The 13,772-nt window shown below is 35.7% G+C and overlaps 1 protein-coding gene across 1 annotated transcript in view; it reads right to left on the bottom strand.

The window, feature by feature from the left end:
• Nucleotides 1–1,298: 1,298 nt before the first annotated feature.
• The window catches only part of UBL3 (ubiquitin like 3), a 90,176-nt gene continuing 77,702 nt past the window's right edge, over nt 1,299–13,772 (bottom strand). Inside the window, exons 2-5 of the mRNA XM_020997200.2 lie at nt 12,155–12,263; nt 6,530–6,616; nt 3,644–3,721; nt 1,299–3,068 (exon numbers count right to left, since the gene is read on the bottom strand). Coding sequence (XP_020852859.1) covers nt 3,016–3,068; nt 3,644–3,721; nt 6,530–6,616; nt 12,155–12,263 — 327 coding nt within the window. The 3' untranslated portion in view covers nt 1,299–3,015. The remainder of the gene's footprint in view (nt 3,069–3,643; nt 3,722–6,529; nt 6,617–12,154; nt 12,264–13,772) is intronic.

Below are 13,772 nucleotides of genomic sequence, written 5' to 3'. Positions count from 1 at the left end.
TGCTAATTCTTTTTCTATTAATTAATTTCTTTATCCTATTTAGCAAATTTTTTTGGGGGGCAATTGGGGTTAAGTGACTTGCCTAGGGTCAAGTGTTTGGTCTGAGACCAGACTAAAGTGCCAGTACTCTATCCACTGCACCACCTAGCTGTCCCAGCAATTTCTAAATAACTAGTGAGTTCCAGTTCAACAAACATTAAGTGCCTAATGTTTGCAGACCATTGTTTTAAGTGCTAAAGAAGATACAACATTTTGCCCTTAGGGAGCTTAGTCTTATGGGAGGGAGGAGAAATATACAAATACAGATTAAAAACAATACAAAATAAAACATAAGTGCATTAGAGAGGTGGCAAAACAAAGTTCTTTGTGAGGATGGCTTTAAAGACTGGAGGAGGGAGGGTTAGGGAAACAAATTTCATGGAGGAGGCATTTGAGCTGCACTTTAAAGGACAGGCAGAAATTCAAAAATTGAATAAGAACAGACAAGACATTACAACCTAGGGCAAAGCTTGAGAAAAGTACAGAGGCAGAAAAGTGCCTGACTGTCTGAGAGACAATGAGTAGTCCAGTTTGGTCGGAGAGGGGAAAGGGTCTGCATTCGATGTTCAGCTGTAATGGTATAGTGGTGCCAGACTATGGCAGTCCTCGAATGCCAGGCAAAGGATCAACCAATATGGAAACAATGAAGACTGACCACAGAAGACTGTTTGGAGGACTATATTTACATTAAGAAGATTGGATTAGGTGCAGTATTAAGAATGAATTATATAGAGTAGGAGGTAGAGGTATAGACACAAGAGGAGTTATCAAGACATAATTTATAATAAAGATTAGACCAGCTATACAATTAAGTATAAATTATAGTAGGGAGAGAATGGAGGCAAGAAGATCTGTTAGGAGACTATTGCAATAGTCCAACAAAAGTCATGAATGGGACACTTTGCCTAACCAAGTAACCTGTCTGATTATTGTTCTTTAGGCCACATTGATAGGAGTCTTGTGCAAGCTATAGTTTAAAAAAAAAAGAGTATAAATATTTAGTATCTATGAATATAATATTTTTAATGAGAGCACAGACTACATAAACTTTTTCACTGTAGTGACTGTGCAGAAATAAATCAGATTAAATACCAAAGAAATACATTGGGAACACATCACAAACTAAATAATATTATATTAAGTAATTTAAAAAACAAGATTCAGAAGAAAATACCAATAGAAAACATAGTTTTAACCATGATGAGAACTGTTTAACCAATTATTGATCTAATCAAGGACCTCTAAAATTACCACCCAAATGCACTACAATATTCTTTTATTTAGTTTACAGAAGGATTTTATCAGTACAGGTTGCAGGAAGAAAATGTTTAGTACTATTTACAATTTGTTTTAAAACTCTGCTCTATACAAATTTAATTCTGATCAGTATGAACAATATTTTTGTAGATCTACTGCATATAAAGCCTTTTCATCAAAGCGATAACAATGAATAAAATAACCTGATTACATTTAAATGATGTTGACCATCTGGAAACGTTTACATGTATATTTAAGGGCTGTGGACACTTATTAAATACAGAACACAATGTCAGCCTGTGACTTTAATTTCTGTGAAGGCTAAAGCTATTTATATGGAATATTGTTCTATTATACTACACGCCAATCTATATTTAAATTCTATAGTTAAGTATTTTATAAGATTTTTATTAAATATATTCTACACATATTTGTAATTTCACCCAGGAAGAATTTCTTCCCAGTGAAAAAATATAAAATCTTTTATATTTTTACAGATTTAGATGAAACTAGCTCATGCTTTAGTGCTGTGCAAATTTCTTGAGCATATCAGCTTTTAAATTATTGGTATGAAACAAAAGAATGGCATCACTTTAAATCATGTATGCCTTAAAAAATCAGCTTTTGATTTTAATACAATTGCAAGCACTAATACCAAATGCAGATTACATAAACAAAACTAGTACTATGGAAAAGAGATTGGTTTTTTTTTAATATTAAGAATTTGTTTGAAATGTCTAATGAGTAAGCATGACATTGGACACTAACGTACAGATGAGAAAAGATTACTGGAAAAAAACCATCAATTTGTTGATATTCAAATACATAAAATTGATCAGGAGATGAGGTTTTCTAATAGTTATGCACAATAATAAAAGCCTATGGACTACAGGAAATTACCCCTCCCATATTAAGGCTAGGAAACACACTCTTTGCCCTATTTGTGCTGTATGAACAAGCACTCAACTACTGCATGACCAAAGAGTGCACACCATAATGAAAACAATTAAACAGCCCTCTGCAGAGTGCTTTAAATAGCAGGCACATTGTTTTTTCATTTGTTGCAGTTAAAATAGAGTCACACTCAGTTTGGTTAGTATCCTATGCCAGTGTTACTACCAAGGTTAACTTTGGTAGAATTCACTGAACAGTTTAGTTTATTTTCCATTTTTCTCCTGCCCCTTTTCTGTTAAAAAGAAAAAAAAGAGTTGGCCATTAACAAACATTATTAATTGCTGAGTGTTTTTCCAGTATGGAATTTATAGTAGATTATTTCTAGGTGTCATGGACAGAGTTACAAATTCTATTGATGAAAATAATGAAATAATGTCAACCATTTTTAGTGCAAATTGCATTTGGAACGCTTGATTTATTAGTTCTCTGGATGAAGATTTTTTTATGGCAGCAAAATGGTTTCTGCTCTGGAAGATAACATGTTAACTTTTTGTTTTCCTGGACTGACTGCATTCAAAAATCAATGAATTATAAGATTGCTCAACATAAAAATAACTAGAAATTAAAAATCATAGTGAAAATGTTCTTGAATCTCTTCTTGCAAGAGAGAATGCAACAACAGTGTTCATGTAATATTTCAGTTCCATGGATTTACAGACAGACTGTTCCTAAGCATGTCTGAAGCAATGTCGGATCTCTTCTATCCCAGCAGCATGAAAGACAAAGACTTATATATTACACCACACTTAGCAGAAACATCAGTGTTTACAGGATCACACAACAATTGCTTTCTCCAGTCTTTTCACGGTTCCTCTGACCTATGGAAAATGAGCAGAAGACCTATTTACAAGCTAGAAACTGGTTAAAATAAAACAAAACAAAACCACATCCAAGGTACATATAGCAATCAACCTAACACAACTTTTAAATTCTGTATTTATATGTATTGGGAAACTCCATGGCACAGTAGCTAGAATGTCAGGCCTGGAGTCAGGAAGACTCATCGTTATGAGCTCAAATCAAGCCTCAGACACTTACTAAGTATGTGACACTGGGCAAGTCATTTAACCCTGTTTGCCTCAGTTTCCTCATCTGTAAAATGCAAAGGAAATGGCAAATCACTCCAGTATCTTTGCTAAGTAAACCCCAAATAGGATCACGAAGAGTTGGACACTGACTGAAAAACGAATGAACAACAATTTATATGTACTAAAGAACTATCATAAATGCTTTTGAAAAAATACTAGCATGTCCCAGAATGTCTGATTAGTTGCTTGACAAAAACTATTCATAAACTGAAGATTTCCTAATCTTTCCCTTGGAAAGTCCAAGGAAAGCCATGATATCTTTGAATGCTTGCCCACGTGACTATAGTTAGACCCTCACAGCTTACCTTGAGAATTTGGTTCTGGCAATGTCTCTCGAGCCACCAAATGCATCACTGTTGTTTTGCCAAAAGGAAGTTTTAATGCTGTGTGAAAACAGAGTAATTTGTTAAAAATACATTTTTTTTTTGGCTAAAGAGAATTGAAACTATCTTTTTAATTAGATAAATGCCTTTTACTAAGCTTTGATAAGATGACTGTACTTCCACACAATAGAATTTCAAATATTTAAAAGATCACAATTTAAAAATGAAATATAGTCTCATAACCAACAAACAAGAAAAATTATCTCACTCACTCATTCTCAATAAATATTTACTTAACATCTAATATACAAGGCACTGTGCTAGAACTGTGTGGATATTTTCCTTTTTCTTGTGGAGCTTATAGTCTATTATTTAAAGGGTAATATCTAATTATTTTGAAAACCCAAAGGTGCTGAACAAGTCTTACATGTTAACAGTTCCATGCTTGACTTTCAAACTACAATACCTAAGTGAGACCTATCTTTTAACAACTATTGGTTAATCTCATGAGAAAATAAGTTTTTACTTACTAGAACTATAAAACTACGGACATTAAAGGTAGAATTCATAGCTTTTTTTTAAATCAACATCTGCTACATTTATATAACTTTTTAAAGCTACTTATTTCACACAGATTACCTCATTTGATTTGGCTCATGTCAGATAAGCTTAGCCATATACTTGTTTTTAAAGGGGAAAGCAACAACTGAGAACCTTTTTCCCCTAAATTAGGAAAAATGTTAGGCAATATAATTGGGATACATTTGTTTCTCTGATTACAAGCTAAAAATCCAAACAATCACTGGACCAAACTGATTTTCATAAACCAAAATAAATGATGCAGAAACTTCATTTTAATCTTTCCTCCCTTACAACCATTCTTCTAACAAGGTAGGTTTAAAAAAAATCACTGTTCTGGCACCACTCATAAAAAGTTTTGCAGGTTCTTCAAGTTTTCACAGTAAATTACTTCGCTATTCTGTGGATAATATCACAAACATGGAGTGAATCTGGCTTTCTGCATTGGTGTTTCCAACAATCATAACGCTCATTTACTTCTATGGCCATTTTTCAGTTTCTGATTTCTCTTCACTATCTATGAATGAGGTTAAGATCATCATTCAGTAATAAAACTAGGTTGTAAAAAGCTCTAAAAGCTCATCGAGGCAACAGGGAGCTAGCTGTCTGATCTGCCTGAGTGGGAAGTCACATGGTCAGACCCATATTTAAGGAAAATGATCGTGGCAACAACGTGGAAGATGGACTGGAGTAACCAGAGTCAGGGAGATCAATTTAAAGGCTGTCTCAATAATCTGGGTGAGAGGTGATAAGGATGAAAACTGCAGTGGAAGCTACGTGAGTGGAGAGAATAGTTCAAAAGTGAGAAATAATGTAAAGATAGAAAAGGCAAGATTCAGCAACTGAAGGGAAAGTGAAGATTCTAAGATAATGCCAAGCTTAAGGACCTGGAGACTCCACAGATGGTGGTACCTTTGACAGAAACAGGGAAGTTTGGAAGAGATGAAGATTTAGGCATAAAGATCATGAGTCTGGTTTTGGCCATGTGGAGCGTAAGATGTCTGTAGAACATCCAGTTTAAAATATCTCATAGGCAATTGGTGATGAGAGACTGAAGTTCAGGGGGCAGACCAAGGCTGGATGTATAGAGAATGCACTGAGGGGATAATGAGTTTACCAAAAGAGAGTGTGGCAGGAGTCAAGAAGACAACCTAGGACAGAGCCTTGGGGGCCCCGCAATTAGACAGCGTGATAGTGATGATGAGTCAGTGGAAGAGAATGAGAAAGAACAGTCAGAAACAGAAGGAGAATCAGGAAAGTGCCAAAAAGCCCAGCTTGGGGAAAGTATACAGGAGGAAACTCCCATTGCTTTTTTTTTCCATTTTACTCAGTCTGAGTCCAGTAATTCATTCATATTGCAGGTTTATGACTGACTTTGGGAGTCTAGAAGCCTATCTTCATCACTAAATAATTCACTTTAACCAGCAGAATATAAGTATATTGAGAGATTAATCTTCTTATATTTTGTATTTGGTGCCTATCGCAGTGCCTTGCACATAGTAAGTACTTTATAAATGCTCATGAAGTGCATATAAACTGTGGGACACAGCAATTAGGTTAAATTCAAATAAATAATATAGAAACTGATATGGACACAGAAATCCTATAGTTAAATACAAATTAAGAATGTGTCTAATATATTACTGAGAGGTAGCATGTTGTGAGTGGGATTCCAGCTCTGCCCTACCACCTACTATTTACAGACTTTGGGAAAGTTAATCTACTTCAAGAGGTGAGTTTTCTAATCTGCAAAATGAGAGAGATGGACGAGATGATCACTAAGGTCGCCTCCAGTTTTAAAATTCAATTATTTGATGATTTAAATATTTAAAACAAAAACGAAACCTAATTACAGAAAACAGGAACCACAAGGGGGCACCCTTAAGCTACATTTCTACAAACAGTTGCAAAACCCTATCAATTTTTGCTCCTCACGAGAGCTCTACCCTAGAGACAGACTGGCCTTCCATTATTATTTTTAAGTTGTTTCTTATCAGATCATAACCACAGTATTACTATTCCAACAAATTACCAAAAATACTTCAACAAAATTGGGATGCCCTGACATAATTTGTGTTCCTCTCAAATGACAGTTTTCCAATTATGCCACACAGCCTTCTAACTACAACAGAAAGGAGTCTGATTCATAAGAGGTTAAATACTTAGGTTTAGCAAAATATTAAATATTAAGAACCATATCAAAAACAAACAGAAAGTAACCTAAAAGAACCCACAAACAAATCCTACCACTCAACAGTTAATTCCTTTTAACAAAAATGATCCCATTACCTCCTAGTGTCACATTTCCATGTAGAAATCGTCCTTGATAAATAAGTCGAAGAATGCTTGGACTGCTAACCTGTTCTTCTTCCCAGTCTGAAAAGAAACCAGAGAATTAGTCATATGAATTCCAAAAGATAGGTAGGGAGTATTGTATTTTTCTGATGCAGTTTCAAACTTGGCAAGATGCAACAAGGAAAAGTCTAATGTCACATACAGTGTATCACTAACAATCAGAGAAGTACATATTAAGACATTTCTGAGGTTTTAGCTTATACTCAGCAAATTGGAAAAAGATGACAAAAGACAGAAATAATTAAAGGCTAGAAGGGCTAAAGGAAGACAGGCAATCTAATATGCTGATGATAGAAATAGGAATTGATCCAACCAGTCTGGAAAACAATGAGAAAAGTAAATACATTGCATGACCCTCAAGGAGATCAAAGACATGAGGGCGAAAAATCCACTATATACTGAAATATTCATAGCAACAGCACCTCCTAAGATAGAAAAATAAAGAAGATATCCATCCATTGATTAGGCGGTAGGTAAATAAACCATGACACAGAATTGCAATGGAAAAATTATTGCATTGTAGGAAAAACAATGTGTCTCTGTGGCTCTGAGCTTTTAAAATGACTGATCCTAGAGCTTGACCCATGAAAGTCAGTTTCTGTTTTAGCTCTTTGCCCTACATAGATTTACTCTAGAGAATCTCCAAATATGAATTAGGTACATCTCACGTCTAGGTTTTCACATATATGGATAAAGGGGATTTCCAGCTCCTATACACATATTCAAGATACTACAATACTACAATAAAGAATGATGCAGAAGAGGCAAAGAACTCAAAAAAAGTCTATAGACAAATACAGAAAACCCTCAGCACTTTAGAGCTCATAAGCAGATTGAGAAAACATAGAAAGCACTTGGGTAGTGCATCAATGCCTCTCAGAGATGAGCTAAACATGGTATTCCAGTGGGGCCCATTTTCCCACAGGAAACAGATTGTGATCATCCTGGGTCTACAAGGTAAAGGTGAAGCTGGGCTGCCAGAAGACTATGGCCTCTCTCTTTCTCATCTGCTCAAGTCTGTCCCTCCTCTTCTGACTCAATGTATTTCTCTGAAGCCGTCTTTCTGTTTCACTATTTAACTTGCTCTCCATTAAGACAATATAGTGCTCTTCTAAGTTCCCTGTTCTTAACCTAAGAAATAAGTGGAATTATTTTATGTTTCTCTGGGAAGAATGGATGGGGTGGACAACAACTCAACAACAAACCTGCCATTGGTGGTGGTTGTTTTACAGATCTATGGACCTTGGTGGACTCTTTCAGCAGCCCTTCACAGAAAAAGCTACTCTATTTCTGGCTTAAGTCCTGATGCTGTCCTGTAACTGTAGGCTTACAAACTGTTTCAAAGTGGTAGGACTGACTTTATTGTGAATATCCCATCCCAATTTTTGCACACTGATAAAAATCACAGTATTTTCAATATCAGCAACTGACTCACAAACTACTAAGAAAAATATATTATTCTATTATGAACCATCTCTTATATTAGACAAGATAGGCTTATCTGAATTTGGATTTTTTTAAAAAATTCCTATTTTTGTGCTTACTGTTATGAATGTTACTGGGTCAGAATACAAGTAAACAGATCTAAGAGATGAGCTCCCTCCTTCTCCTATCCTCATAGAAATCTCCTCTTCCTTCAAAGCTTCCTCATGGAAGGTGTTTCCCATTCCTCTCCTCACCTTCCTGAAATTACTTCATATTTACACGTGTGTGTGTGTGTGTGTGTGTGTGTGTGTGTGTGTGTGTGTGTGTGTATGTGTGTGTATCAGATTCTACCTGGTGGGTCAAAGTGAAAAGGAAAGGATGGGAATCAAATACTTTGTAAAGTTTAGTGTGGCATCAACACTCTCACTTACTGATGTGTGGTTTATCTACTCTAGAGACTATTTGCAGCAAATCCTCAAAATAGCTTCCTTGGCCACATGTCAAGAATTGCTGGGAAAAAACAAACAAACTAATTTTAACATTACTTGGATCAAACATAATTATTAATGAAAAAGATTTACTCCTTTCTCCTCTCAATACAGTCTAAGACAGGTAATATGGAGATTACCTTTTTTTGTTTGATCTTTTCTTCCTTGGACTTTACATAACACTTTTTGGTACCTCTATTACACCCATCCTGTTCTATTCCTCATTATTGTCACTTACATATGAGTATAAGACCCCATAAGCTCTATTTCAACAGGGAAAGCATCTCTCTCTCTCTCTCTCTCTCTCTCTCTCTCTGGAGTAGCACAGTGCTTTGCACATGATCAAATATGCTAGCATGTGAAAATGCTTTCTAGATCCAAGGTATTATACAAATATAAGGAATTATTACTCAATGGTTTTCATAAAGATGTATCACTGTAATAACTAAAAAGAACAGGAAAGCTATACAAAATTATAACAAAAAGTTAATCTCTCCAATACTCCTAAAAATTTTGAAAGCTCTAATTGTGGTCCCTAGTGACTTAGCCACAATCTGTTTAAATGATGTGACCTAATGAAATATAAGGTCTATTGCTTCCATCATTAACAAAATTATTCTAAATCCAAAGGTCATTGATCCAAATTCTGATAGGGAAAAAGGCAAGTCTTGGAGATACTCATTGTACCAAATGTCTAGAAACTATTAAGGTAAATAAAGCATCTATTTCTCTCACCCCCCAAAAGAGATAAAATATGTACACAAATAATTGTGAAAACAAGGTAGAATGTGACAAGTGCCAAAAGAGGGATACAAATAATAGCAATAAATTTTGCTGTTCAGTCATGCCTGACTCTTCATGATGCCATTTGGGGCTTTTTTTCGGGGGGGAGGTTGCCATTTCCTTTGCCAATTCATTTTACAGATGAGCAAAGTTTAAGTGTCTGAGGCCAGATCTGAACCTAGAAACATGAGTCTTCCTGACTCCAGGCCAGATACTAGCAACCCAAAAAATAATAATAGCTCACAATTGTATAGCACAATTCATGATTTATAAACTTAGGTCCTCAACATGATCAATATGAGAGGCAGGTAGACAGAAGTAATCTTTCCTTTCTTTGAAGTAGAGATTTTTGCCTGAGGTGAATCAGGATTAGAGAAGGCTTCATGGAGAAGCTAGAACCTGAGATAGATCTTAAAAGTTATCAACAATGAGATTTAGGAGGAAGGTGATGACATTTCAAGCAAAAGAAAAAGCCTAGTCAAAGCTGTTCCTCTGTCTAGAGAAGAAGATGCTGAAAGAAAGTACTGGGAGTTAAAGACAGAAAGGCAGTTTTAGGACCAGTCTGTGGAAGCTTTTGAATTTCAGGCTGTATTTAGGCAACGTGTTAGGCAACGTGGAGCCATGGAAGGTATATAACAGGGCGATGCTCTGATCACAGCTATACTTTAGTAAGACTCTTCTGGCAGCAAAGTACAGAATGAATTGGAGGAAAGGAGACAATTAGCAAGTCAGTGCAACAGACATGAAAAGAAGTAAAATGAGGACCTAAACTAGGCTGGTGACTGAGGAAATGGAAAGGAAGGGGCTGGAAGAACATTTCAAAGGCAGAATAGACAAATCTGATTGTCAGTTTGGATATCAGGGTCAGGGAGAAGTTAAGATTTAGGGAAATGGTGTTGACATTAGAAGAAATAAGGAAAGTAAAAGAAAAGAGCAGGTTTTTGAAGAAGATAGTTAAATTCATCCAGGAATAAGTTATGTACACATAACACAAGGGTTCCTTGCAGAGTTGCTTGGACAAGTGGCTGGGCAGACTTTAAAAAGATGACAAAATATTTTCCTAAGTCTCTTCTTCATACTTCATATGATTTCTCTTAAATTATTTGTCTTTTAATTTTGCTCAGCCTCATTCTTTCAAAACCTCATTGACTCCAGGGGTAGATAGGTGGCACAGTGGATAGAGAACTGGCCCTGGAGTCAGAAGGACCTGAATTCAAATTTGGCTTCAGAAACTTGACACTTACTAGCTGTGTGATCCAGGGCAAGTCACTTAACTCTGATTTCTTCACACCCAAAAAACACAACAACACCTCTTTGGCTCCAATTCTACCTACTTTCCAATCACATATATTCCTCCTGCCCCTGCCTTCCAAAAGCCCTATGCTTAAAGTTGTTTTAGTGAGTTGCAAATTTTGTCACTGACAAAACTGCTTGAATTCTGGGACCAACATGCACCTACAGATTACACGCAGAGGGACAAAGTAGTGATTAATTTTTACATACAGAAGTGGTTCTAGTTTTGCCCTTAAAAATCCCATTTTTCAAAGTCATTTACTAGCTTTTGCTCATGAAACTAAATTAAATCAGCTAAAAATGTCATATTACTCAGTCTCTCATATAAAAATGGCTTAGAAAAGTCCAGAAGAAAGAGGCTAGTCAGACTAGAGACACATTGCAAAGAGAATCTCAGAGGTGGAAGAGATCTACAGAAAAAATTTAACAGAAAATGGAGATTTTGTGCCAAAGAGAGGTTTTAGTTTTATTTTAAGAAGTGGGCTGCTTCAAACTGGCTGTTTAAAAACACAAAGGAGAAACTATCAGATTTCCTGACCTCATTACTCAGCAGACTGAAAAGGTTTTATTAACCTGTAACTATAAATGGCCTTCGAAAAATAGCTTTGAATAGTATATAACGGAAAGGATCAATTTGCTCCAATTTTTAAAAAAGTATTCTGCTTTTATTTACATTTTCTTTTCTTTTTTTGCTATGTCTTGGTATTTATTTTTTAAAAAGTGACAACTACCTCAATGGCCATTTTCCACAGGGAGAGAAGAAAACTCTTCTCACAAAACAAAAAAGTACAAAAAGAGAGACTTAATAAATATCTTTCCCGTACATAGAAAGTACAGATTGAACACGAAAGGCTTCTTAGTTTCTAGTTGTAAGGTTGAACAAGACTGTTACTCATTCTGGTTGTGCTACCATAACTAATAGCATCAACAAGAGGAAGCGGAATGAAAAAAGACCAACTTCAAAGAGATTCTGACAAGATCCTTTGGGAGTTGCTTCAACTCCTAAAGACTGATGGGACATTCAAATCCGGTCTCAGATACATGATCAAATCCGGCCTCAGACACTAGACACTTATTAGCTGTGTGACCCTGGGCAAGTCACTTAACCCTGACTGACTCACCAAAAAACAAAAAAAACGACAAAAACAAACAAACAAACAAACTGATGAGGCTGCCACAGGCTTTGGTTAGCTAGTGATTTAGGACCTCTGTTTCTGGGCTAGAGGCTATCGTCTAACACCAGTTCTAAGGATAAAGCAAAAAAGCAAAGTTACAGATCTGATTAAGGTAGGGGAACTCCAAATGGAGGTTTATGAGATAAGGTCATTTTTACTCCAAATTACGTTGTGAAGCTCTTAGGGCTCATCAGAAAAAGGAATTTTATGGCCATCATTGTTATTTCAGTTCCCTTAAAGTGACACTACCTTTGAAAATGGACATAGAATCACATGATTTAGACATGCAAAAAACTTTAGAGATCAGCTCATCCAACATAAGTCTTATGATCCCAGTTATTCTAAATTATAAAAAACATATAATCTAACATTCATCATGAGAAAAGGCTACTCACCCATTGGCCAATTGTCGTATACATGCTTTGCAATATCTGCTGCTGAATCATTAGGAGAAAACAGGAATTCTTTAGTTTTCCCACTCACTAAGATGAGTCGTAAATTTATCTGAAAGGAAAAACAAAATCTTTTTTTAAAAGGCTATTTTACAGTAAAAAGCAATCATATGAAGGCTTAATTCAATCATGTAATAAATTTAGTCACAACCATTATGACAATTTTCATTTACCAAAAACAATAAACTGTTCAACTTTGTTCATTTTAAATGTGCCCCAAATATTTTGACATTTAAGACCATTTTTAAAGAAGTAAAAATGTAGTAGTCTTTTTTTTTTTTTGGCAATTGGGGTTAAGTGACTTGCCCAGGGTCACACAGCTAGTAAGTGTCAAGTGTTTGGTCTGAGGCCAGATTTCAACTCAGGTCCTCCTGACTTCAGGGCTGGTGTTCTATCTACTGCGCCACCTAGCTGCCCCTAAAAATGTAGTTGTCTTATGAGACTCATTTTAAATCTATTTCATAAAGAATCTCTTTTAAAAGGTTTACATTTCTCTCAAATATCTTCAAAAGAAAACACTGATATTTTGTTTTAAAATTCCTCTGTAATCTTTTTAGAAAAACAATTACCTCCCAAAAGATTTATTTTTTGATGTCACATTACCTTTATTATTAGTAAACAATAAAAAATTCTATAAAGACTGCCACTCAGCCTCGACACTAAATTTTAGAAAGAAAATTTGTGATTGCTAAAGTGCTATATATACATTTATATACCTATACAGATGCACACACATAAAATTTGGGGATTAACCAATACAACTGGGTATAGCTAAAAAAGTTTCAAGAATTATTCAATTATAGATTCTATAAGCATCTCTATTCTGAATAGTTTCACTACAAAAATGCAAATGCCTCTGCTTCACATTTAAAGTCTTTAGGAATCTAACTCCAGCCCAGCTTTCCAGACACATACATTCCTGCTCCTAACTCTTTTGTGGTCCGTCTAAACTGGGCTACTTGTGGCCCTTCACATATAGTATTACAAGCTCCTATCACTGATCCCATCTATAAGCTGTCTCCTGTGCCTGGAAAATACTCCTTTCTCTCCTGTACCTTTTAGAATCTTTCATTTCCCTCAGTTGAGGCACCATCTTCCACCTTGAGATCAACAAAGACTGTGACTCTCCTCAGCTGCTAAAGCTTCCTTCCCTTCTGCCTTCCCTCCAATTGCCTTGCATTTTAACTTGTACATATAGTTTTCCCCATCTAATTTAACATAACCTCCTTATGGGCAAAGGGATTATTTTATTTTTGTATTTGTATATGTATATCCAGCATCTAGTACAGTATCTGTTATTAGCCAACATGGTTGGCTCTAGTAAATACTTGTTGATTGGCATCTCCTCAGGTATGCTATGATGGGTATCTTTTTGGATATGGATTGAACTAGTTCCCATCTGACTCTCCAATTCTGTGATCCATACCCCTTAATAAGGAATAGGGATCGGACCTGTGATTGCTTTGGTATGGAAACTTCCCATCAATGGCAATTCAGCTCCTTTTCAGCAATTTGATAGGGAGTGGCTCAATACATTGGGAAGCTTCTTGAATAGAGAAGG

Source organism: Phascolarctos cinereus, unplaced genomic scaffold, assembly GCF_003287225.1.
Source record: "Phascolarctos cinereus isolate Bilbo 61053 unplaced genomic scaffold, phaCin_HiC Scaffold_726;HRSCAF=1367, whole genome shotgun sequence".
NCBI classification, from domain to species: domain Eukaryota; kingdom Metazoa; phylum Chordata; class Mammalia; order Diprotodontia; family Phascolarctidae; genus Phascolarctos; species Phascolarctos cinereus.
The sequence above is the reverse complement of the archived record's forward strand: the minus strand, read 5'-3'. Positions and strand labels throughout refer to the sequence as shown.